At 39.6% G+C, this 25,112-nt stretch overlaps 1 protein-coding gene across 5 annotated transcripts in view; it reads right to left on the bottom strand.

Moving 5' to 3' along the window:
- Positions 1–25,112, bottom strand: part of LOC140077099 (coagulation factor VIII-like) — an 810,463-nt gene that overhangs the window by 671,711 nt on the left and 113,640 nt on the right. For all 5 annotated transcript variants that reach the window (XR_011849697.1, XM_072123989.1, XM_072123990.1 and 2 more), the window contains exons 4-6: positions 20,787–20,999; positions 19,954–20,025; positions 18,944–19,021 (exon numbers count right to left, since the gene is read on the bottom strand). Coding sequence is in view for 4 of the 5 variants with exons in the window: in XM_072123989.1 (XP_071980090.1) it covers positions 18,944–19,021; positions 19,954–20,025; positions 20,787–20,999 (363 nt within the window). In the remaining variant the exon portion in view is untranslated. The remainder of the gene's footprint in view (positions 1–18,943; positions 19,022–19,953; positions 20,026–20,786; positions 21,000–25,112) is intronic.

The raw sequence follows: 25,112 nt of genomic DNA, 5'->3' as shown, positions 1-25,112 counted from the left end.
TTGAGATATGAGAGTTATCATCCGAGACACATGATTAATTCTCTTCCTTTTAGACAGTTATTAAGGGTCAAAAGGATTGTAAGTTGTGAGGACCAACAAGAAACCATGATTAAAAATAAGACACTAGCCCTTCGGAGTTTCAAACGTATACCATTTATTTCTACCTATACAAATGAGAGTGCAAACATTGCCAAAATTATACGTATATATTGGCATATACTTAAGAGGTGCAACCCAGACATAGAGGAATTCAGGAATCCCAAACGTTTATCTTACAAAGGATCGGAAAATAAAAATATAAAAACTGTTTCCCCTGCTTATCATGCATTAATTGCACACTTATGATAAAGGGTGAGAATTTCATACATCCTGGGACAAATAAGATATCTCATTTTTTTTTAAATGTGATAGTACATTTGTTGTTTATGTCTTAACTTGTCCATGTAAGTTACTGTATGTAGGTGAAACTATTTGGGAAACCATCGTGCCGGGCGGCGCCTAGTATGACGTCAGCAGCGGCGCGTCATACTAGGCGCCGCCCGAGAGAGAGCAATGGCAGGCTGGGTGGCTGTATACTACTGGGGGCAGGCTGGGTGGCTGTATACTACTGGGGGCAGGCTGGGTGGCTGTATACTACTGGGGGCAGTCAATAGGTTTTCCCAGTTTTTGGTGCTAAAATTAGGGGTCTCGGCTTATACTCGGGTCGGCTTATACTCGATTTGGATTTATATTATATTATATTTATATTATACTTTAGATTTGGATTAGTTTTACTTGCAGCTACAGGGGTGTTCTATGGGGGCCCCTGTGGCTCCAAGGTATGCTAATATTTATATGGCATTTTTTGAGCATGAATTTGTACATAATTGCCAGTGGTCTGAATCCATTGATTTGTGGACCAGATATGTGGATGATGTTTGTCTATTGTGGAAAGGGTCTGAACACAGCCTAAATGAGTTTATTGTGTATCTGAATCAATGTCATCCTCAATGTCATCCTCTATTTTCTGCTGAGAAGAATCCCAATATTATTCATTATTTGGATGTAGAAGTTAGAAAATCGAAAAAACAGTTTGTCACCACTTTATATACTAAAGAGACAGATCGTAATAATCTGTTGAATTATGATAGTTACCATGCCCCCCAGACGTTTAAAGGTATCCTGAAAGGGCAATTTATACGGGCTCGAAGGATCTGTAGTAATGACAGGGAATATTCGATTCCGATGGAAAAACTGATAGAGAAATTTGTGCAGAGAGGCTATCCTAGAAAAGAGGTAGAAAGGGTAGGCATGGAAGTGTCATTGCTATCCAGAGATGATGTTAGGTCACCTATGTCTAAATGTAGCCAAGAGAAGATATCTTATATTTCTCTATTTTTCTATTTGATAAACATGCCCATCTTATTAAAAAAAAAACAGTTGTTAAGGACTGGTCCATACTTACCCATGATACGAAGTATGGATCACTATTTAGAAGTTGCCCTAAGTTTATCTATAAGAAATGAAGCTCTATTTCTAATGAATTAATTAGATCCGACGTCGCACTAAAAAAGAAAACACGACAAACATTTTTAGCTACAAGGAAAAAGGGCACATTTGCTTGCCTGTCATGTCAAAATTGTACAGGTATTATTAAAGGGGATACCTTTATTCATCCTAGAAAGGGCACACTGATACAAGTTAAGTGATTCTACACGTGCAATACCCAGTCAGTTGTTTACAATGAGATCAATTAAAACAATGAGATCAATTAAAACTAGAGTGAACAAACACATATCTGTGAGTAGACAGTTTCTTGGTAAAACTGACAAAGAGCTTAAGAACAGCAGTGAAAGAATTAAGCATGAGACAGGAGTAGCAAGACACTTCTGAGAGTTTAGGCACAATGTCAGGGATTTACGGTGGTTAATATTAGAGAGTATTGAAATAGAGGAGGAGACCTCTCTTAGGAAGAAGTTACTTCAACGTGAAGTGTACTGTATATCAACATTGGATACTGTTCAACTCTGAGGTCTGAACGAACAGTGTCATTTTAATGTATTTTTGTAAATGTGCATGTATTGAAAATAAGAAATATATATGAAAGTATTTAAATCCTCACCCAGCAGTATCTTGCATGTCTGAGGAAGGAGGACACACCTCCAAAACGTCACATGACAATCTGGGCGTTAGCGTCTCAGTAGACGCCTCCTAGCGTGCATCTCTCGTGGACAATTGGCATATCTTGCCGACGGCCTGGTGATGTATATATGTTTTATGTCACTGAATGTTTTGGAGATATATAAAAAAAAATAAGTTTGATCACATTTTATGGTCTGGTCATCTGTTTAAAGCTGAGCCCAGACCACCTAGTAGCTCTCGGGCTGCGGGAAAGGAACAGGACAGACCTGCTGCTGGGCCATGCCAACTAATTGTTGTATCTGAGGAACCCACAGACTCTGTGGGGTTGTCAGATGTTATATTTGAGGAATTGGATGACCTAGTCAACCATTCAACAACCTTTGGGTTGTTGATCAACACACTGCCGCTAGATGACATTGGCAGTTCTGGCCTCACAAAGTCACCCCTGCTGCGACGTCCCCTTACTGTGCTGCCACCTCTGCCTGCTCCACCTGCCACCTTTCTGACATAATGGTTTATAAACTATGTGGATTTCACACATAAATCTGGCTGTAAACTATAGGTCCAAAAAGGTATGGCAATGTGCGTTATACAGATACCCTACAATTGACACCCAGAGAGAGGTCCACAAATCACTACAACAGCTGCATAAAGAAATCGCTACTGCAGAGGCGTGAAAGTCAAACAGATTTGTTCCTATTCGAGTTTGTCACTAAATAGAACTGCTATTTGGGGTATACAGATCCCCCTTAAAGAACAACCAGGGATTGCAGCAAGAATCGTTACTACACAGAACAGTAGCAGCAACTACACGCTACAGGTAGCACGTGAAGTGTGAATTGCCGAGATAGAAAATGTCTGGGTTTTATAGGGCTGTGGGACATCACATAAGCCTGCCGGTCACGGATTGGCTTACAGGTCTGCAGATGTCATCTGGGGTGTTCCTTTCTCCTTCCCAGAGTTCTCTGCCCCATGCAACACGAGCTCATTTAGCTGAAAAAAAGAGGGGAAAAAAACAACTTTGTTCCTGCAAATCAGTGTAAACTTCAAACCGAAGTTAGAATCTTTAGAATCGATTCGCCCATCTCTAATAAAAATTCTTAATTTTGACTTAATGCAGTAATATTCTTTATTTTTAATGCATGTCTATTTGCTCTTTTTTAGATAGAAAATACAACTGAAATTGAGGAACATAAAGGCGATCTTGTGCTTCAACCTTTATTTAAAAAAATAAAAATATATATATATATATATATATATATATATATATATATATTAACCCCTTATGGACGCAGGTTTTTTTTGCCCATTTCTTGCTCTTCACCTTCAAAAATTCTTAACTTTTTCATTTTTACATGCACAGAGCTGTGTGAGAGCTTATTTTGTGCATAGCAAATTTAAATTACATGTGATATTATTTATTCTTCCATGCCGTGTACTGGGAAGCAGGAAAAATTTCAAAATGTTGAAAAATTTTTAAAAAATGCATGTGCGTCATGTGGACTCAGTTTTTAAGACTTTCACTCTGCGCTCCAAATAACACCTCTGCTTTATTCTTTGGTTTGGTACGATCATGGTGATATCAAATGTATACAGGTTTTATTGTGTTTTAATACATTTTCAGAAATTAAACAAATGTGTACGAAAAAGAAAAAAAACATTTTTGCCATCTTCTGAAGCTAATAACTATTTCATACTTTGGTGTACGGAGCTGTGTGATGTGTCATTTTTTGCGAAATGATCGGACGTTTTCATTGCTACCACTCTGAGGACTGTGATCCAAAAAGAAAATTAGACTAGGGGTGTGGGCATAGAATACATTGTTGAGGAAACCCCCACTATTTTTAATAGAAAACATTGTTGAAGAAACCCGCTATTTTTAATAGACTACATTGTTAAAGAAACCCCCGCTATTTTTACATTTTGAGGACTGTGCAACATTTTTAAAATTCTTTATTACATTTTTTATGTCATGTAAAAATGTGTAAAAGTCGCATTTTGGACATTTAGGCGCCATTTCCTGTTTTGGAGGTTACCGTCGGAAATAACCGTTTTTATATTTTAATAGATTTTAGGGAAAGGGGGGTGATTAGAATTTTTAATATTTTATTAATTTTTTACATTTTTTAATGTTTTTTTTTTTCATTATTTCTTAGACCATCTAGGCTACATTAACTCTAGATGGTCAGATCGTTCCTACCATATACAACTTTATTGCAGTATATGGCATCTTTGAATATGATTCATTACAATGAGCCACTGGCTCATTGTAACTAATCTCCTGAAACCATGCAGCCTCGGGTCTGACGATGACATTCGGGGGAGCGACGAACTGAAGAAACATGGCAGTGCCCATGCACCTCCACGTTTTATGTGCCACCGGCAGAGAAGAGGTTAACACCCGCGATTGGTGCAAGCACCGACCGCAGGTGATAACAATGGGTCTTTGTTGCAATATGCCCATCTCTGTATGAAGAGGGCTCAGCCCGTGAGCTCTCTTCATACACCCTTCATAGCTCTGCAGTGGATATATCCATCGCAGAGTGTGAAGTGGTTAAATAATACTTTTGCAAGTATCTTCCATTCATTTTACTGATTGTATTGGGAGATTCCAGGTGTTTATTGATAGCCGATGCTGCCGATCTATTGGAAATTTTAGCTCATCCATCAGTGAGCTAATCAAGGTGTATGAAGAGGGCTCACAGGCTGAGCCCTCTTTATACAGAAATAGGGTTAGTTACATATTGGAGCAAACAACCATCACTAACACCTGCATTGGTCACCCCCATCTTTGTTAAGATCGCCGCTCCCCTGAATGTCATTAGGGGGGCAGTGATTGGTTGTCATGACGGCCTTGGGTGTTCGTCGGACACGAAGCTGCATGGTTTCTGAAGATGGCTCATTGTAATGAATCCTATGTAAAAACACCATATACTGCAATAAAGTAGCATTGCAGTATATGGTAGGAACGATCAGACCATCTAGGGTTAAAGTACCCTAGAGGCTCTAAGAAATAGTGAATTTTTTTTTTTTTAAAGTTTACAAAAAGTAAAAAATGAATAAAATATAAAAATTTCAAATAACTCCCTTTCCCTTAAACTGATATAAAATTAAACAGTAAAAATCACAAACACATTAGGTATCGCCACATCCCAAAATGCCCAATCTATAGAAATAAGAAATTAAAATGGTTATTGCCGGTGGTGAAACCCATAACAAAAATAAGTGCCCAAATGTCCGAAACGCGACTTTTACACCATTTTACATAAAATAAAAAATCTAATAAATAGTGATCAAAAGGTCACATAGGCTTCTAAATAGTAGCGATGAAAACTTCAGCTCATCTTGCAAATACTGACAACTTACACAGCTCCATATACCAAAGTATGAAAAAGTTATTAACGTCAGAAAACACATTTTTATTTTTTTCGTAAACACTGTTTTAGATTTTGAAAATGTATCAAAACACAATAAAACTTGTATAAATTTGGTATCACCTTAGAGTAGACGTATCATTTAGATACGTATCATTTGGAGCGCATGGTGAAAGTCAAAAACTGGGACCACAAGGAAGTGATGCAAATGCGTTTTTTCACCAATTTCACCACATTTGGAGGTTTTTTTCTAGTTTCCCTGTACACGGCATGGAATAATAAATAATGTCACTGAGAAGTAAAATTTGTTATGCAGAAAATAAGCTCTCGCACAGCCATGTACATGAAAAAATGAAAATATATAATATCTTTGAAGGTGGGGAGTGAAAAATTAGCAAAAAAAGGCTGCATCCTTAAAGGGATTTTCCCACGAAAGAAAATTCTCAAATCTCAACCCCTAGTGATGTTTACAAAGTAAAGATCATTTTAAACCCTTACTTTACATTTTTACTAAGTTAAATACCAGAAAGGAGAAAACAAGAGGAAAGAACAAGGCTTCAATACAATTACACGAAAATGTAAATCTTTTTTAGTGGACAATAATAAAAATGTATAAAAAAGACTGAGAAGCATCTCAGAAGAGATACAAGAAAGCACGCCAGGTAATACGTCCTAAAACAGATAATCTAAACACATTATATACAGTATTAGAGACCCATGAATATAGTAAGCAGTACTCAACAGAGGTAAAGGTAAAACAGTGATGGTATAAAACCCTTATGTAGCTAACGGATATACTGTTATAGTAGCAGACGTCACAAAAGCTGAACCATAAGCAAATTTAAGTAATACAAACTGAGTGAAAGCTAATGCGACAAAAGGAAGGACATGATATTACCTGGCGTGCACCCCGACGCACGTTTCAATTGCAGCAGGTCTATGTCAAGGGATTTATTGTTATCCACTAATAAAGATTTACATTTTCGTGTAATTGTATTGAAGCCTTGTTCTTTCCTCTTGTTTTCTCCTTTTTGGTATTTTGCTGTCCATTACTAAGAGGCTTTCTCTTGGCTATACTGGTTTATATTACTGTCACTAGACTCATCTACTGTCACACTGTGCTTCTTCTGTTTTTTGCATGTCATTTTTACTCAGTTGTATTGATGATTTAGCTCCTATCACTCTGTAGGCTGGCCAGTGCTAAATTCCAGGGTGTAGGCGGGGACTCTCACAGACACATTATGATCCATCAAGTTCTGTGAGCTGACAGTGTGGTTACATTATTAGGGTACAGGTGTATATAAATTTTCATAAGCCTTCTGAACATTTTACTAGTATCTAACACAGAAAGAGAGATGAGACAGATCAGATTATGAGATGCTTATAACACAGAGACATGACAGACATAGGCTGACAGACTTTTACACTGTCATCTCTGCTGCATATCTGTTCTCATAGATATGTGCCTGCCTCCCCCTTCCCCCAGATAATGTATCTGCTTGGATTTTGCAACTTCTCTTTCCTCACAATATGGTGTTTGCTGGCAGGAAGTCAGTGAGTGTCTGCGAACTCCATCCTGGAGCGAAGGGGGTGGGCTACAGTGAAGGGAGCAGAGAGAGAGAGAAACTAAGGAGCACAGCTGTCACACAGAAATTCAAGATGGCGGCCAAACCCTAAAGTCAGAAGTTACAGGGTCGTGTCTAGGTGCAACTGAAATTGTGTACACCAGGACTGATAGAGACAGGATGAACTTATATATGTGAAATGCTGTATTTTTGTTAATAACAGTGAATTACAGAATGTCTTATTTTGCTTAAGAAACGAGTGTTCATGGGAATAACCCTTTAGGAGGTTAAAGAGGCCACAACATGAGGAGATGAGAGGGGCCAAACTCTGAGGGGGAAGTAAGGGGCCACAATAGGAACTGGCAGAGGCATTGATTGCTTTTAAAAATAGGTCGCTCCCTAATTCCGGACCCTAGCATCTATGTTTACAAGATTGAATTACATTTTAAAATACATTTCAGGCATATGGAATCTGGAGATTCTCCTCTCTAAATGCAGACTCCGCTATGGCGACTGCCACCAAGACTAAGGAAATGCAGAAAATAAGTGCCAACGGAACCAATTCTGATTAAAAATTGAGCCATTGAATATGTCAACACCCACAAATACCTGGTCAAAAATCAGGGACGTCTACAAAAAGGCAATGTCAGGGATGTACTTGCTCAGGAAACTCAAATCATTCCATATATGAAACAAAATACTCAAATTGTAATATGAGACTACAATCACCAGAATACAGTTATCTTTTCTGGGCAGACATTGTAAACAGATAAGGTAAAAACATGCTCAGAGATCGCAGAGCACAGTCGGAGAACCATTTGAAATGATAAAATATGATAGTTGCCTTCATAAATATGAGTCTATACAACTAATTAATCCGATCTCCTGAACTCTTTTATCCTGCTACAAGACAGCACCATCAGCACTACCCACAACTGAACTGCAGGACTATAAAGTTCCACAATTCATTTATCCCAAAAATGATTGAACTATACAATCAACAGTTGTTCACCAAAAAAGGCTGAAATTATAAAAATTTGAAAAAAAATATTTGAATATATGTTTGTATCTATATGTTGTAATCTTATGCCCATGCTTTCTGTTAATGTTATGTTCAATCCACATTTATTGCCGAAAATGAAGAACAACAGCTACAAACAGAATTCTCAAAGCATGAAGGGTGGTCTCGCAGGACCCCAGCATCAAAATACATCCAATGTCATATAGCGGCGTGAAGGCAGACTGTGAAGTCACACTGAAGCAAAGATCATAATGTAACGCCCGCAGGTGTCCGCCCGTTCCAGTAATAGAACAAAAGACAAAAATACAAACAGGAGACAAACAACACAAGACACAGACAAATAAGACAGAGCGGGGTGGGGGAGGGGTCCAGGGTTAAGGGTGGCTTCTAAGTCATTCTTTGGCCATACGCACTGAGCGTGACCGTACAGCCTGGTATTTTTCAATGAAGGGGTCCTGAAAGGTTGAGGTTTAAAGTAAAGGTCTTATTATTCTAAACAAAAAGATCCTGAAAGGCAGGGGTTAGCTGATATTCCTCGCAGGGGGTCCACACCATGGCTGTTTTACTCTGGTCTGGCATGTCATCGGCCACCAGCTCCTCCATTCTTCGTATGTAACGGAGCTCCTGTATCCACTCCACAGCCGTGGGTGGGTGAGGGCTCTTCCAGTGTCGAGGGATCACTGTCCTTGCGGCCGTGAGAAAATGGCGAAGGAGGCCTTTTTTGATGGAGGAGCCCGTCAACACGGAAAGGAGGGCGACCTGTAGGCTGAATTATATAGTCTTACCGGACACCTTGCTGTAGGTTTCAAATACCATCCGCCAGAAGACCTGTATTGCCAAGCAGCTCCACCAGATGTGAAGAATGGATCCCACCTCCAGCAAAGTTCCGATACTCCAGGGTAGATCGTATGGAGCGTGAGGGGGCACCTGTACCGTCGTGATAAGATCTTATAATTCTTCTCCTGTGCACTGCAGGGCAAGGGGAGTTTATGGGAGGATAAGAAGACTTTGTCCCATTCTGTGTCCATAAGCGTGGTTGATAATTCCGTCTCCCATGCTGACACAAACCCTGGGTTCCCCTGGGAGGACTCAGTGAGCAATATAGCATATAACTGAGACAAGATGTGAGCTGTTTCTGTTAATATTATATTTTCTTGGAGCGATAATGTACAAAGCAATCCCTTCCCACCAATGCTCTTTTTATTTTTTTTTATTTTTCTGTGTACATATATGTATGAATACTTGTTTTTTACAATACAAATTGTACTTCCTAGTGACAGTATTTAGTATCCCATGTCATATACTAGGAAGTGGGGGAAAAAATCCAAATGTGGTGAAATTGACAAAGAAACACATTTGAACTATTTTCTTTTGGGCTTTGCTTTTACGGCTTTTACTGTTTTTCCCAAATTACACCTCTCCTTTCTTCAGTCCAGTACAATCACAATGCTGTCAAGTTTATATAGGTTTTATTATGTTTAAAAAAATAAACCCTTTTGACATATTCTGTAGCTAATAACTTTTTTTCATAGTACAGCATACACTAAGGAATTTGTCATTTTTTGCATGAAAAGATCTTGTTTTCATTGTTACCATTTTTGGGACCTATTGATCACATTTTCTGAAATGATTTATGTTAAAAAATGGTAAAAAGTGGCGATTTGGAAATTTGGCCGCTATTTTCCCTTACAGGGTTCACCTATGGGAAGAGACTTTTTTGTCATACATCAGGTCTTTTGGGATGATGGAATGTCTGACATTACTTACTCTTTCTCAGCCCCTAGGGTTAACCCTGGCGGGTCTGATTGTTTCTACCATATACTGCAATACTACTTAACTGTATATATGGCAGTTTTTCTATGCATCTGTAACAATGTGCCATTGGGACATTGTTACAAATCTACCGACAGAATCAGGGATTGTAAAAAAAGGCATTACAAATTATGCAAATAAGACTCAGGGTCTCTAGGCCCCATTATCGTCTATGAAACCTGGAACCCCTCAGGCTCATTTGCATAATTTTAAAAGCTTTTTTTAAATCCAGGACATAAGAAGCTACAAGAAGAGCAGCTCCTGCCACAAGGGGAACAAACATGCATGTGTTTAACCCGTTAAATTCCGTGGTCAGTGAGACCACGGCTTTTAACCCCCGGAAGACCCAAGGCTGTCATGGCGACGGATCACTGCTCCCCGATGACATCATGGGGAGCGACGATCCATGGCAAGATCATGGCACACAAGTACAGTGCGCACCGGGAAGGGGTTAAACTGCCTGAAAGGGGTCCTTCCCCCACGATCCATCCCCCCCCCCCCGCACCATCTTAGGGAGGCTCTGACCGCTGTATGTGGCCCTGAGAACCAATCAGGACTCCAGGGCTGTAAGATGACGTTTGTGACGTCATCATATAGGCACAGTGTCAGCCTATACATGTGCATAGGCTGACACTTTTTATACTCTGCAATAAATCAATATTGCAGAGTATTATCATGAACAAGCAATCAGATGATTGATTTTTCATGTCCCATGGTGGAACTAGTAAAAAAATGTTATTCAATAAAAAATAATTTAATAAATCAATAAAAATGCCCATAAGCCCCATAACATATAAGGAGACATATAATGCACAAAAAAGTCTAAATCATAACACAAACCCCACATATACAGTATCACCACGTCCGTGACAACTCGTAGAATAAAAGTAAATAATTATTGAACCCGCATGATGAACACTGTAAAAAAAACTGTTAAAACATGCCAAAGATTATGATTTTTACCTATATAATCCCACAAAAAAACGCAATAAAAAGTAATCAAAAAACATATGTATTTTAGAAAGACACTGTTGCAAAAATCAAGCCATCAACCAGCTCCGTAGCCAAAAAAGTCAAAATGTTATGCCACTTGGAAGATAGTGATGAAAAGATGATAGATTTTTCCCCACATTAGGGTTTTATTTTTGCAAATTTAGTAAAACATAAGAAAAAAATATTCAAGTGTGTTATTGCCTTAATCGTATTGACCCATAAAATAATGATAACATCATTATTAGGCTACATGGTGAACACCAAAAAAAGTAAAAAATCCAGTATAGATATCAGGGCGGAAGCGTAACGGCATGACGTAGGCACGTAGGCACGTCACGCTGCACATTCGCCCTCCTCTCCTCCCCGCTGTCCACGCTGACTCGGTATGGGTATTGGAGGCTGGTAACCCCGCAGACGGCCTTCTACCGGTCCGGGAGGGGAAGATCTGGGTCCGGACGCACCGGCGCCGTGGCGGTGTAGCGGCGCCCCGAGGCATGCTGTCCCCGTCTGCCTGCTGCTTGTTGCTGGAGGAGGTTGGCGGCTTGTAGCTCATTCTTCTTGGCCCAGAAAATGCTTGATGCCCGCTCGGCTCCGTGAGCAAGAGAATCCGGAAGTGCTTGGAGGACGAGGGGGATCTGCCTACTACGACATCTCGTGCTGGACACGCGTTGACCCGGAGGAGGGCGTCCTAGGGTTGTTGCTGAGGCGGTGTGGTTGGAGTTCTGCCTTTGGAGTCGGCGTGACCGGTGGCAGGGGTGATAAGAGCTGCCCGTGTCTGGTCCCTGCTCTTCAAGTCTGGCTGCGGTCCGGTGTCGTTCGTGTGGATGGGTGAGATGTAACTGGCTATAATATTCCTCGCCCAAGTATTAAGCTGTCTGCACCTGGCACTAACTCTGACTCCTTCCTAACCAACCTAACATTCGCCTGATATGTGCCTGCTATCTGTCTGCTATTTGTCCGCTATATGTTAGCCATCAGTACCTTTTAACTTAACCAACCTAACATCGTTGGTGCCAAGCTATATCTTTGCAGGCCATAATTTTCCTCTCCCATGTATTAAGCTGACTGTATCTGGCATGAAGTCTGACTTTTTCTAAACCAATTTAACATGTGCCGGATATGTGCCTATTTTCTGTATGCTATTTGTCCGCTATATGTTAGCCATCGGTACCTCTTAACTTAACCAAATCAACATCGTCGGTGGCAAGCTATACCTCTGCAGGCTCTCGCCACGCTGAAACTTTTTTTTGTCAAGTACTGAGTCTATATGATAGTAATAACAACGCGGCTACAGAGCTGTATTAACTCTGCACATATCCTCTCTAACAAATTAACATTCTGTTAGGGCGAACGGCCCTAGCTTTTGGATTTTCTCGCCTATTGACATTCGCTTCCTTGGCATGTAGAACTGTTTGGGCCCTTTGTTGTGCAATATATGCTCTGTTATATTAGAGCCGTAACATTTGGGGCCGATGCCAACTGGCATCAATTTTGATTAATCTAACCTTGTTTTGCCTTCAGCCTCCTATTTGTCTGCTATTTGTTTGCTTTATATCTGAGGTTTGCATTTGCTTACTGAACTAACCTGTCCTCTGTCAATCGTGCAGTATTTTCTGTTCTATTTCCAGGTTGATATATTTGTGTCCTTGGTTATACGTCCGAGAGTTTAGTATCGGTTGTTTAAGGGGTATAGAATTTTTTGACGCCAGGCATGCCTCCTAAAAATACTTCAAGGAAGTCTGCGGGGGCAGCCTCCCCCAAGGAGAAAGAGAAAGGAGGGGCCAAAGGAGATAACTCCACAAAATTGGATAAATTATGGAAGTCTCCCCCAGTTAAAACACGTACAGGATTAATTACGCAAAAAAACTCTGAAAATGATGACCCTAAAAACAAATTACAAGGCCCGAGACTTGTCATGCTAGAGGGGGAGGAACAGGACGGGGACGAGGCAAATGCTGGGGGAGAAAACGCTATGCTAAGAGAGATCTTAGACTCCATAAAAACATGCAACTCAGCAATATTGGGACTTACAGATCAGGTGGGAGCCCTGAGAGGAGATGTCTCTCTCTTGAGTGAAGAGCTGAATAGGTTAAGAGATAAACAGAAAATGGCTGAGGATAAAATTACCAATATTGAGAAGGAGGTGGGCACTCTCAAAAAAATCACCTCTCGTCTAGAGGAAGAGAATAAGGCCCTGAAAGCGAAAATTGCGGATATGGAGGATCGCTCAAGAAGAGCCAATCTAAGATTAATAGGAGTACCAGAAAAAGCTGAGGGAGAGAACCCTGTAAGTTACATTAAAGAATGGCTCTTAAAAGAAATAGGGAAGGAGCATCTCTCCCCGAATTTTGATATTGAGCGAGCTCACAGAATCCCGTTGGGTTCTTATATCCCGGGGAATACCCCCCGCACCCTTATCTGTAAAACGGGAAAGTGGCTGAAGTAGGAAGAGTTGTACTTTGGTAGAACAGGTGGAGGGATTTTTGGGGGGTGGGATGAAACGATGCTGGGGATGTTGTTTGGTCGCAAGGCAGATTTTTTCTTTATCTTTGTTCGTTGCTATGCTTCCCCCTTCTTCTCCTTTGCAGATATAACACATGGGTACTAGGCTGATATCGTGGAACATAAGAGGTTTGAAAGAACGCTTGAAACGCTGTATTGTTTTTGACTATATTGTTAAACAACTACCTGCAATTGTTATATTATTGGAGACACATCTTGATAAAGAGTCTTTCGCTCTAGTAGATAGGAGGTGGGCCAGTCATGTGTATAACTCCGTTTTTTCATCATTCTCTAGAGGTGTCTCTATTTTGGTTCATAGATCAGTCGATTTCCAAGTATTGGATGTAAGGTGTGATCCAAATGGAAGATACGTATTCCTGCTAGGTATACTAGATGGCATTAAATGCGTTGTGGCAGGAGTCTATATACCTCCCCCCTTCAGATATGATGTTCTGATAAGTTTACTGCGGTTTCTGGAAAAGGTGGGTGAGTGCCCCGTTTTGGTTCTCGGTGATTTCAATGCTGTAATGTCGGACAAGAAGGATCGTATAGGGAAAAAAAAACCGCCATGTATGGTGAGGGAAGATACCCCCTTCGCCAGGTTTTGTCAGGAAGTGGGTTGGAGAGATGTGTGGAGATCCTTAAAGGGGGAACAACAGATATTTTCATGTCACAATCGCACCCATAACACCTTTTCCTGGATTGACTTAGCTTTGGCCAATGACCTTGCAATCGACTGGGTGGGAAAAATTCGGTATGATAATCGCTCCATATCCGATCACTCCCCGTTGGTCCTTGAGGTGTCCGGATCTAGGAAACCGGCACTTAGGTTTTGGAAACTCAATGCGCATTGGTTGGTTCTATTGACGGATGAAGATAAAATTAAGGAAGAGATATGTAGATTTATTGCGGCTAATAGAACAGCGGCCAACCGTGGGCTAATGTGGGATGCTTTGAAATCCTTTCTTAGAGGGATATTAAATTCAGAAATTATATACTTGCGTAAGCAATGGGCCAGACAGGAGAGGACACTAAAAAAGGAGGTGAAAGAAAAAGAAAGGGCCTTGCTAGAGAGTGGTTCGAAAGAGCGGCTCGATAGCTTTAATAGGGCACAGGAGGAATACAACAGATTAATGGCAGATAAGGCGACGCAGAAACTATTCTTTTTGGATCAGAAGACACACTGTGAGAGTGGCGTACCTTCTAAGGGGCTTTTGCAGAAAGTTAAAAAACAACAGGAGGTAAACAGAATAACAGCTATAAAAAACAATTTTGGGGATATAAATACCAATGCTGAAGAGATTAGAGAAATTTTTTTAAAATTTTTTCAAGGTATTTATTCCTCAGATTTGGAGGTGTCAATAGGGGACATAAGGCAATTCCTAGATAATATTCAATTCCCTTCCCTCCCGAGGGATAGGGCAGTTGCGATATCTCGCCCTATAACTAGGGCGGAGCTTGAGGAGTCCCTTGCATCCTCCAGACGTAATTCCTCCCCGGGACTGGATGGGCTACCTCTAGAAATTTATAGCAGATTCGGTGCTATCCTTTTACCACTTATGGTGGAGATCTGGGAATTTGCTCAAAGGGAGGGTAGGCTGCCCGACACATGGTATGAGGCAAGTATAGTTTTGATTCCAAAGAAAAACAAAGACCCATTGGAAGCGGAATCCTATCGACCGATTTCGCTTATTAATGCAGATGCCAAGCTGGTGGCCAAATTACTGTCAAATAGATTAAAGGAGTATGCGCCAACACTTATACACGAAGACCAATGTGGCTTTGTGACTGGCCGCCAGAGTAAAAATAATATAAGACGGCTGTTTGCGGGTCTGCAGATGGGCCGGGGGGGGTCCCGCTCCATCCTGTCATTGGATGCCTCTAAGGCCTTTGATAGGGTGGAGTGGGACTTCCTCTGGGAGGTGCTTTATAGATTCGGGCTTGGTGGCCCTTTTGTGGATTGGGTTAGACTTTTTTATAAGGCCCGGAGGGTTTGCATCAGAGTCAATGGCGAATTCACTCCCTTTTTTACACTGTCTAGGGGTACTAGGCAGGGATGCCCTCTGTCCCCGTTGCTGTTTGCGTTTTTTATAGAACCCCTGGCCATAAAACTTAGGGTAGACAGAGAGATAGAAGGGGGAGGACTGGCTGGGCATGAGGATAAGATTATGTTATACGCTGACGATGTTCTCTTATTTCTTAAAGACTCCGAAATATCGGTCCCAAAAGCCTTGAAGGTCATTCAGGAATTTGGTAGATTCTCGGGCTTCCAGATAAATACCCATAAGTCGATTTTGGTCCCGCTGGATGGGGATCCACATCCTAATTATCTGCAGTTTGATCTGAAGGTTTCTTCCTTATGTGATTATTTGGGTTTAAAGATCACGGCCAAGGTTGACGATTATATTACTTTGAACCTCGCCCCCTTGTTAACAAAACTTAAGAACAAGGTGAATACATGGAATACGTTACCACTAAATCGTGCAGAGAGAGTTATCCTTATAAAGAGTGTATTGCTACCTCAAATACTATATGTACTATCCAATTCTCCTTGCTGGATAGGTAAGAGATGGTTTGGGTTTATTCGTGCGATTATAAATAAATTACTTTGGGGGAGGAAAAAGGTGCGCATTAAACAGGAAACGTTAATGATAGATAGGGAGAGGGGCGGTCTCTCGCTCCCTTCCTTCTACCATTATTTTTTGGCGGCACAGACACAATTCATTTTAGAAAATAGACAGTCTAACATATTTCATGCGATTACCTCTCGGCTGGAGAGAAAATACGATTCAATATTGGTTTTACTGGAGTCAGGGCAATTGAAGGGCCTTAACGCTAAAAAAATTCCGCTGGCGCGGTTACTGGAGTATACCTGGAGAGACCTTAGGAGGCTATTTGGCATTAAGGGGGGATTCAAATTTACTCCTCTGTGGGGTAATCTCAACTTTTTGGAGCTATCTAAAATGGAAGATGTCGGGTTTTGGGAAAAAAAGGGGATTAAGTCTCTGGAACAGTTGGAGGAAGATGGGGCATTGCCTTCTTTTCAGGACTGGTGTTTTAGGGGTATTTTGGAGGAAAGAGATTTTTTAGGTATTGTCAAATTGCACATGCATATAGGAAGGAATTACACCACGATAGGTTCACGATACACATGGGGGGTAAATTTACGGAACTATTAGATTTAGATTTGTCACGACTTAACTTATCCAGTATTTATCGCCGGCTTAGGTCCAGTATAGACCAGAATGTTAGTCATGTAACTCAAGTGAAATGGTCAAACCAGGTCGGTTTTATCACCACGGCACAATGGCGAGATATTTATAAGAATGTGGTTAGATCATCGATTAATTTAAATCACAGATGTACACAACTTTTTATATTATATAGAATTTATTTTTCACCATATTTAATGTTCAAAATAGGTCTAAGTGAAAATTCTAACTGTAGGAGATGTAAAAGGTCTCAAGCCGATATCCTCCATGTTCTATGGGAATGCCCGAAGATCAACTCTTATTGGGAGGAGATCTTCACGAAATTAGAGGTCCAGCTTCAATGTTCTTTCCCGCGTGTGGCCACCTTTGGGGTTTTGGGCTTGCTCCTGATCCCCTTAGATGATAGATCAAAAAGCGACTTGGCCTTGAAGACTATCTTCCTTGCGAGACTAGTATTAGTCAAACACTGGTTAGATGATAAATCCCCAACAGTGAATGAATGGAGTAATTTAGTTAAGCGTATAAAATCGTACGAAAGTGCTTATGAGAAGCGATATAGGAAGGGCAGCAGACTCAACGATATCTGGAATCAGTGGAGATTATAGAGTTTTCTTTTTTTCTATATAGGGTACTCCACTGAGCATATGTTGTGACCACTCAATACCTCCAGCATCGTTAGTGGGTGGGGGTGGGGGGCTATGAGGGGGGGGATATATATACCGATATCATGACACTTGTGTAATATGTTGGTGGCTCTCAATGATAGGGAGCTTTGTATACGCTATTTATATGCTATTTACAAAGATGTCATGTAATGATGTAATGCTTTATGGATAATTGATAAAATTACAATAAAAAAAATAAAAAAAATAAAAAAATCCAGTTTACAATTGATGCTTTTCTTTTCCTGCCCTCATAGAAAAAAAAAGCTCAGTAGCACCCACGATTCGACCTGGTTGCAACAAAGCAGTGGCTTAAGAACAACTCTGTGGCCATTCTTGAATGACCCAGCCCTGATTTAGACCTAGTTGAGCATCTCTGGTAAGACTTGAAAATGACTGTCCATTTATAGGGATAGATTTAATATCCCCTTATACATCCCCTTATTGAGAGCCTTAGTGCGCTTCTTGGAGATTGAATAAATATTATTTCATAAAGAACACGAATAATGATCTGTGTAGATGACCAGAATACTCTTAATTATGGAACTAGCTGCACTTGGCTCTTAATAGGAAAGTCAATAAGCTAATTATTAACTGATCAACTGCTATGAAATTATAGAATGTGTACTCGAATGTGCTCGTTATCATCCTGAATTTGGCTCCAAAGGAGTACTTCTACTCAATACTGACTGTCTGTACTTATGACCATGTGATATTTCAGTTTCTCTTTTTTAATAAATTAGCAGAAATATCTACATTTCAGTTCATTCTGTTATGTTGGGGTGCAGAGTGTACATTAATGAGCAAAAAAAGAACTCTTTTGATCTAACCAATTGTCTGCAATGAAACAAAAAGTGAAAAATGAACAAACAGGTTTGTTTTGTAAATACAGTTTGCTCCTGCAAACCATAAGCCTTGAGGCTGGAGAATGTGACAGAGGGAGAGGTGAGACACTGCATCTTTGCAGGAGTTTACGGAAAGTGGCATAGTCATTATCTTTACAAGAAAAAGATGAGTGTACCTTTGAATATCTACATACCTAAGGTCAGTTTGTGAGCCCCAGCAACGAGATCATCTTTTCTGTAGTCTGGAGGTACTGTGCACAGGATTCTCTCAAAATATAACATGAGTGCTCTACATTCAAGTCAATTAGGGCAATGAAAATGGTAATTCGAACAGGCTACTTTGTTACTCACGTTGACTTGAAAGGAAACCTACCATAAGGATTCTAGCATCAGAAGTAGATGTGATGGTAGATTCCTCCTGCCTCCCTCTGCCCTAATCAGTAATGTAATAATCGTGGAACCTAACCCAACTTGTTAAAAGCATTATTTTAGTAATATGTAAATTAACTGCAGAGGCTACTGGGGCATGAAGTAGCCTTAGCTCCTAGTGCCAGGTCAGGCTAGAATTTAATTAATTTATATATTACAAAATAAAGTTTTTAATAAGTTAGGTTAGGTTACAGTATTATTACAGTAAATTACATATTAAGGCAGTGCCAGGAGGGAGGAATCTGCCATCAGATACTTAATTTGCATCTATCAGGTGTTTATGATATATCCTATGGGTATGCCATAAATACCTACATTGTAAAATAAACTGTAATAATAGCAAGAATTATAGAAATTGCAATCTGGATAGCATAAATTTATTTTACCACACAATTTTTTACATTTACCTGGGATGGAGCCATTTATATGTCCATTAATAGTGTGCAATATCTCAACATTTTCATCATGGGTATAGTGGCTGTGACCTAAATGGAAAATGAAATATTTAAAACAAATTTCTTTCCCTGGTTATTTATGGGTTACATTTGTTTCCACTTTCATTATTGAAATCAATGATGCAGGGGATACATTTTGAAACCAATTTTTTACTGTAAAGATCTGGGTTTTCAGCCATGATAGTCTATTTTTTATTGTTTGCACACATAATGGTATATACATTACAGTTCAACACAACTTGTAAAGGTGGTTCACAAGAAAAGGAGCAATTTTAACCAGATAAAGCATTTAAAGCACAGCTGTAAAGTAGACATTTTTTTGCAATACTCTGCAATAAGCAAAAATAAGCAATTCTTTTATTTACTAAAATTAGCTATCTGCAGCTCTTTAGCAGGTATCAGAGGTTTTACTCTTCCCCCCAAGCTAATCTCCATTTTCCATGCTTTCTGGTTGCCTCGGTAAACCGTAGAGTACAGCTAGAGACAAGAGAAACCTGGTTGAGAGGGGCTGCAGGACCTGTAGTGATGTCACAAGCATGTGACTGATCACATGCTTCATGTCATCAAATTACAGACATGCTGTCCTGCATCATTTGAAAGTCCTTAGTGTTCTGGCAAAGGGCCTATAGTGATGCCACAAGCATGTGACTCATCACATGCTTTTGATTGGCTAATTACAAACATGCTGTCCTATTCTGGCTTCAAAGCCCTGAGCTGATGTCACAACCTGTGCCCACCCATATCAGGATTATCTGAATCTGAATCTAATGTTAAATATACCAGATAAACCTCAGGCTAGGAAGAAGCCAGCAGCATGATACAGGTATTGTTGGAATTGTTATCTAAGGCTATCTCAAGCTGTGTTTAAACTATTTTTATCTTTAGAGTTATGCTTTAAGCTGGAGTGTATTTTTTCATATAGAGGGAATATATAAGCCTATTTATATATTTCTTTTCTTTACCTTCATCAAACACTGCCAGTGCAATGATTTGCTCCTGAACTCCATATTGATGTCCATCTTCTGTAAGGGTTCCTGTGAATTTGAAAATACAATAATTTTCAGACAAACCAACATATTATAGAACTTTATCCGGGGGATTTCATTAAGACTGGCTTATTGAACACCAGCCTTAGTACCCCCCCCCCCCCACCACCACCACCAGCTTACTGGACAATGTATACATTACAAGGCTCTGTCTTCTTAGTATATACAGTGGTGCAAAATGAAATGTCTGCCAGGTTAGACCTAACATAGCTATAGTAAATACAACGGACCACGGCATTCACACCCAAAGCGGCTCACAGGATGTAAAATTTACAAAACTGGGCTTTTTACTTGAGTAACAAGTAAGCTTAATAATATTTCCTTGTGAGATGGTAATTTAAAAAGTTGGTTTAATATCCTCTATAATACAAACTGATCACTCTTGTTTCCAAAACTTCTCACAAGCAGAACCAACCCTCTGGAATACAGTAACCTAGACAATTAGATTAATAACTACCTACCACAGTTTCAACCATGACCTACAACACATCTCCTGAAGGCATGTGATTTTATCAACTCTATAAACCATGAATACAAAACTTGCCTTTTGTAATATTTTTATTTCAAAATAGTACAAATACTACATAAGTTATTATTAGTCTATATATGTGTTACACTTTTACGAAGATGAAGCATGCGTTACTTCAGTAGAAGCATGGGTTTCTTAAGTAGAAAGACATTATTTTCCATCTTGACCAGAAAGACCCCTTAGTACTAGTAAACCCTAGGGGGATAAATGCCCATCTTACCTGGTTTACAGATAAGGATTGCTCCCATTAATCCTGAATTGATATCAAAAGAGGAGTTACTGTGAGAGTAATACACAGAAGTTAAACAGGTGGGGTCAGATTCAGCTGGCCCATAGTTTTCTGGAATTTTCCAAATGTAAGTATATGTTTGTCCAGGTGGAACCGCATCATCTGCTTTTTCCAATATATCAGTCCCATCGCTGTATCCTGCACCTAAAGAAAATATGAAAAATGTTTTATTAGCATAATTGATATTAATTAATGTTAAGAGGTATTTCATTTACTTATTTTTCAAAAACAAACGTAGCATTCACTGGGTTGGTCTTTTTCTCTGTCACATCTTCTTACAATTTTGGGGGGATATTATCTAAGCTATTATCCTAACTTCCAAGGTCTTGAGCATTGCAGATTGCTAACAACTCCAAGATGGTTTGTCACTTATGTCCTTTTTCAAACTACATCTTGAAATCCTAGAAAGGCATGAGCGCATGCATGTTCCCCCTACCCAATGCTAAACATAGAGATATGTAACATTGGCATTATTCAGCATCAGCACAAAGAGAGCATAGCCTCTATATGTAAATAGGTGCAGCTGGGCAATTCATAGGACTGAAGATTCTGTACACGTGTACACAGGAGACGTGTACAACTGGAGGCAGAGGAAAACTGCAGGTCATAACTATGGAAAACCATGAGAAAACATTGACCAGGGTGTTTCGTTTTAACATAAAAATGCCTAGAAAGTTTTAATAACATAGTATTACAATTACATGGAATTCAGGAGTATCATTTTTTCTGGTGACAGGATCCAGACCTTTTAAGCGGATTTTAAAAATTCCTTGGTCAGTATTTTGAGTAATTTTAGTAGTTTTTACTATACAAAATATATGCTTATTTAGACAAAAAGAAAAACAAACATTTTTCAATTTACAACATCAATTTTTCGTTACAATCTTAAAGAGCAACTGTAAAGGGTTTTTTTCCCCAAGGTTTTTTTCTTGCGATGTAAAACAACTTTGCCTATTATCTTTGCTACCTACATCCAGTAGTTTCTTTGCAATCCCCCTCAGAGTACCTCATTGCTGCAATAGCTGCTTCATCTCTATGTGCTGATAAGCCCTATGAATCCCTATGTTGTTTACACTAAGTTTCTGAGTCAGTTTCATGGGATTGGAGGAGCTGCTGCTCCCTGCTCATAGGGGAGAAGGTCATGTAACAGTGAATGTAGCAGGGCTGTAACTGTACAGAACAGTGAATGCAGATGTTTCCTTCACAGAATAGTGAAGCACAAGATCTTCCCTATTCCTTACCAGTCCTTCCATCCCAGTCTGTGATTCTACATACGTTTCTCTGCCTTTCTCACTTCCCCCACCTTGTCATAAGACAGTATTAGCTCTGTCTAGATCAGCCAGTTCAGATATTAACCCTTAGTGCTCACACAGCACAGGCTAAGACTTCATGTACTAATGATTTCTACCACATATTACATGTTTCCTGCTTCACCATGTGATGGAAGCTGCCAGGCTGTCACCACATACATCCTGTATGTGCGCTGTGCAGTATTCACTGGATTTACTTGTGGGAAACTAAATACATTTAGTGCTAAATTACTTTGAAAGAGAACACAAGGCATCATGGGATCTGTGGACAAGTGAACTAGCCTCAGCCTGAGGTTATAGACAGACATTAGTATCCGCCCACTTCACTTCTAGTAAGAAAGATCTTTGTCAAACACTTTTAGAACAGAAAATGCCATAACTTTGGAAAGAAAAGGATGAGCAGCACAAAGTAGGCATCGTTCTGTTTGTTTTCAAAGGTGGGGGGGAGACATTTCAAACTTAACCACTGTTCCTTAGACTAAGAATGCACGCTTAGAATATTATGTCCAATTTCCCCACATTTTTGCAAACCTCCCAAAACTGCGCTTTTTTCAGCTTGTATTTTTTTGTATTGTTTATTTTTAATATGAAATTGTACAATTTATTTATGTGAAGAAATCTGTTACATTTCAAACCCCTGAGGTTATCAAATTTCAATGAATTATCCTTTTTATAGACATTCCCAGAATGCACAGGTTCTGAGAGGTGCAGGAAGTGATTTAGATTTGTCCACACAACCTCCGAATATGGCACAACAATAAATCCCAACCCTTATTATCAAACCAATAAGCTGCCACCAGTTCTCCTTTAATATAAGCCTGGTTCGTAACAGGATTTTATAGGGTGAGGAACCAACCCAGTAGCATGTATATAACCGAGACATGGACATGGGGATTCGTGGATTGAGATAAAAGAGCAACACAGGTTACATTTTATGTTTAATTGCTTTAAGACAAACAGTACACACAATATTATATATATATACACACAGTTAACAGAGTACAAATAACACCGGTAGAACTACAAGTATAAGCAATTTGTATGTTAGTTACCATGTGTGTGGGCCTGATGAATACAGATAGGCCATACTTAATGATCCTTCTGCACTTGATGGTAAATGGTTTTCAAGAAGACAGATAAGGGCATCAGGAGTGCTCTGATTATATTAGGTGCAGACATACCCCCAGGAGGGCTCATAGGTCCCTCCCACCTGTTATTAAGTCCAGAACCTTGAAGAAGTCATAGCTTCTCAAGGGGAAGTCATAGGGTTCTGGTATCATTGGATCCAGGTGAATCCCTTTATCGCATTAATACCAAACCTGCCCAATTTGCTATATTCCCATCCCAAGATATTTATATCTCAGAGTCCAAGCATGCTAGAACCTTGGGAATTGGGGCATTATGATCCCCCGGCTACTCCATTTCCAAAAATGTATTTTGCCCTTCAGCAGAGATGGACCAAAACTCTTTAACTGTCCCAAGCAAAAATATTGGTCTGAGATTTTATAAACCTTTGTCTCTGGTTTAAAAATGGTGGGGGGAAATCAGTCTTTCTAGTAAAAAAGTTTCCAAGAATTATACAAGATAAGGCTAAGGGGAATTAAGGGATAATGATGGGGGATTCACAGATGGCTTGAACAGGATAAAATCTGGCATGTGAATCTCCCTTGTTCCTGCACGTTCATCATAGTTTACATTTGGTACTGTTTTACTACCCCATTCTCTGGTGATCAAAACTTTTGCTATTGTCATTAGTCTTAGCAAAAAAAAAACAATTGCCTTCACCTATTTCTTTAGAATTTATCCTACCAATAATTGCCATATCTATTGTGGGGGTCAGAGATAGCCCTAGCACTTCGTTAATATGTTCAAATATTTCCTCCCAGTATTTACCAATTTTTGAACAAGATCAGGTGTTATGAACAAAGTCTGCTTTCTTGCTTTCACATCTGCCTTAACATTTCTATATATCCTCCCCCAATCCTCCCATGAAATCCCTCCTGCCCAATTTTCCCAATGCGCCCGTGACTTGTGTTTAACTCCCTCCCTCCCTCCTGTAACCAAGTGTTTATTAACTCTTTAAGGAGTACCCCTCTTATTCAAAGTGTTATTAATAGAATATCAATATCAGTTGGTGCAATACTATTCTTAAATTTTCGTGAACTGAAATAGATTTTATCATGTGTGCCAACTTTAAATAACGCAGAAAATCCCCATCCCGTAGTGATAATTTTGTTTTAAATAAAGAAAAATCTTTTACTTTCCCATCTTCTAACACTTGCGGTAACCAATTAATTCCCCTACTTTCCAAAAAAACTTTATCCTCCAAGTTCACCAATTCTAGGAAGGCCAGATTATACCATAATGAGATGACTTCTAATATCCCTTTAATCTTTAACCAGCTTTTCACCACTTTCCAACTGTTACACAATGATAATTTAATTGCTCCAACCTCCCTGTCTGGATTTATTCTTCCTGCTAATATTTCCAAGGGGGATTTTGGATTACTTCCTCCGATATTAAAGTCTCTAGTTCTATTGTGTCTTTTCATCCTTTTATTCTTGATACTTGGGCAGCCAAATAGTAGCCAAAGAAAAAGGGTAGGCCCAGTCCTCCCTCCTCAACTTAGCACAAAGTTTTGGATGGCTTGTTACCAGTGGTGCCCAGGGGGTTGGCACAGTTCAAAAGTTCCACATATAGAGAAAAAACCTGGCATACAAAGTCACATCAGCTCACTTTATTCTTCATTCAAATGGTACAGCAACAATAAAAAGCAGGACACGTTTTCTGACTCCGACTCTTTTCCTGCCCAAATTAGTTTGTTAAAGGGGTATTCTCGTCTGGGCACTCACATTCAATTTCACTAATCTGCCAAATATAAACATTTCTTCAGTTGGATGTTATTAAAAAAATGTTCCTGTGTGAAGATAATTTTTCATAAATGTAG

The sequence above is a fragment of the Engystomops pustulosus genome, chromosome 9 (assembly GCF_040894005.1).
Source record: "Engystomops pustulosus chromosome 9, aEngPut4.maternal, whole genome shotgun sequence".
Classification (NCBI taxonomy): domain Eukaryota; kingdom Metazoa; phylum Chordata; class Amphibia; order Anura; family Leptodactylidae; genus Engystomops; species Engystomops pustulosus.
This window is presented reverse-complemented; position numbering and strand designations above follow the sequence as displayed.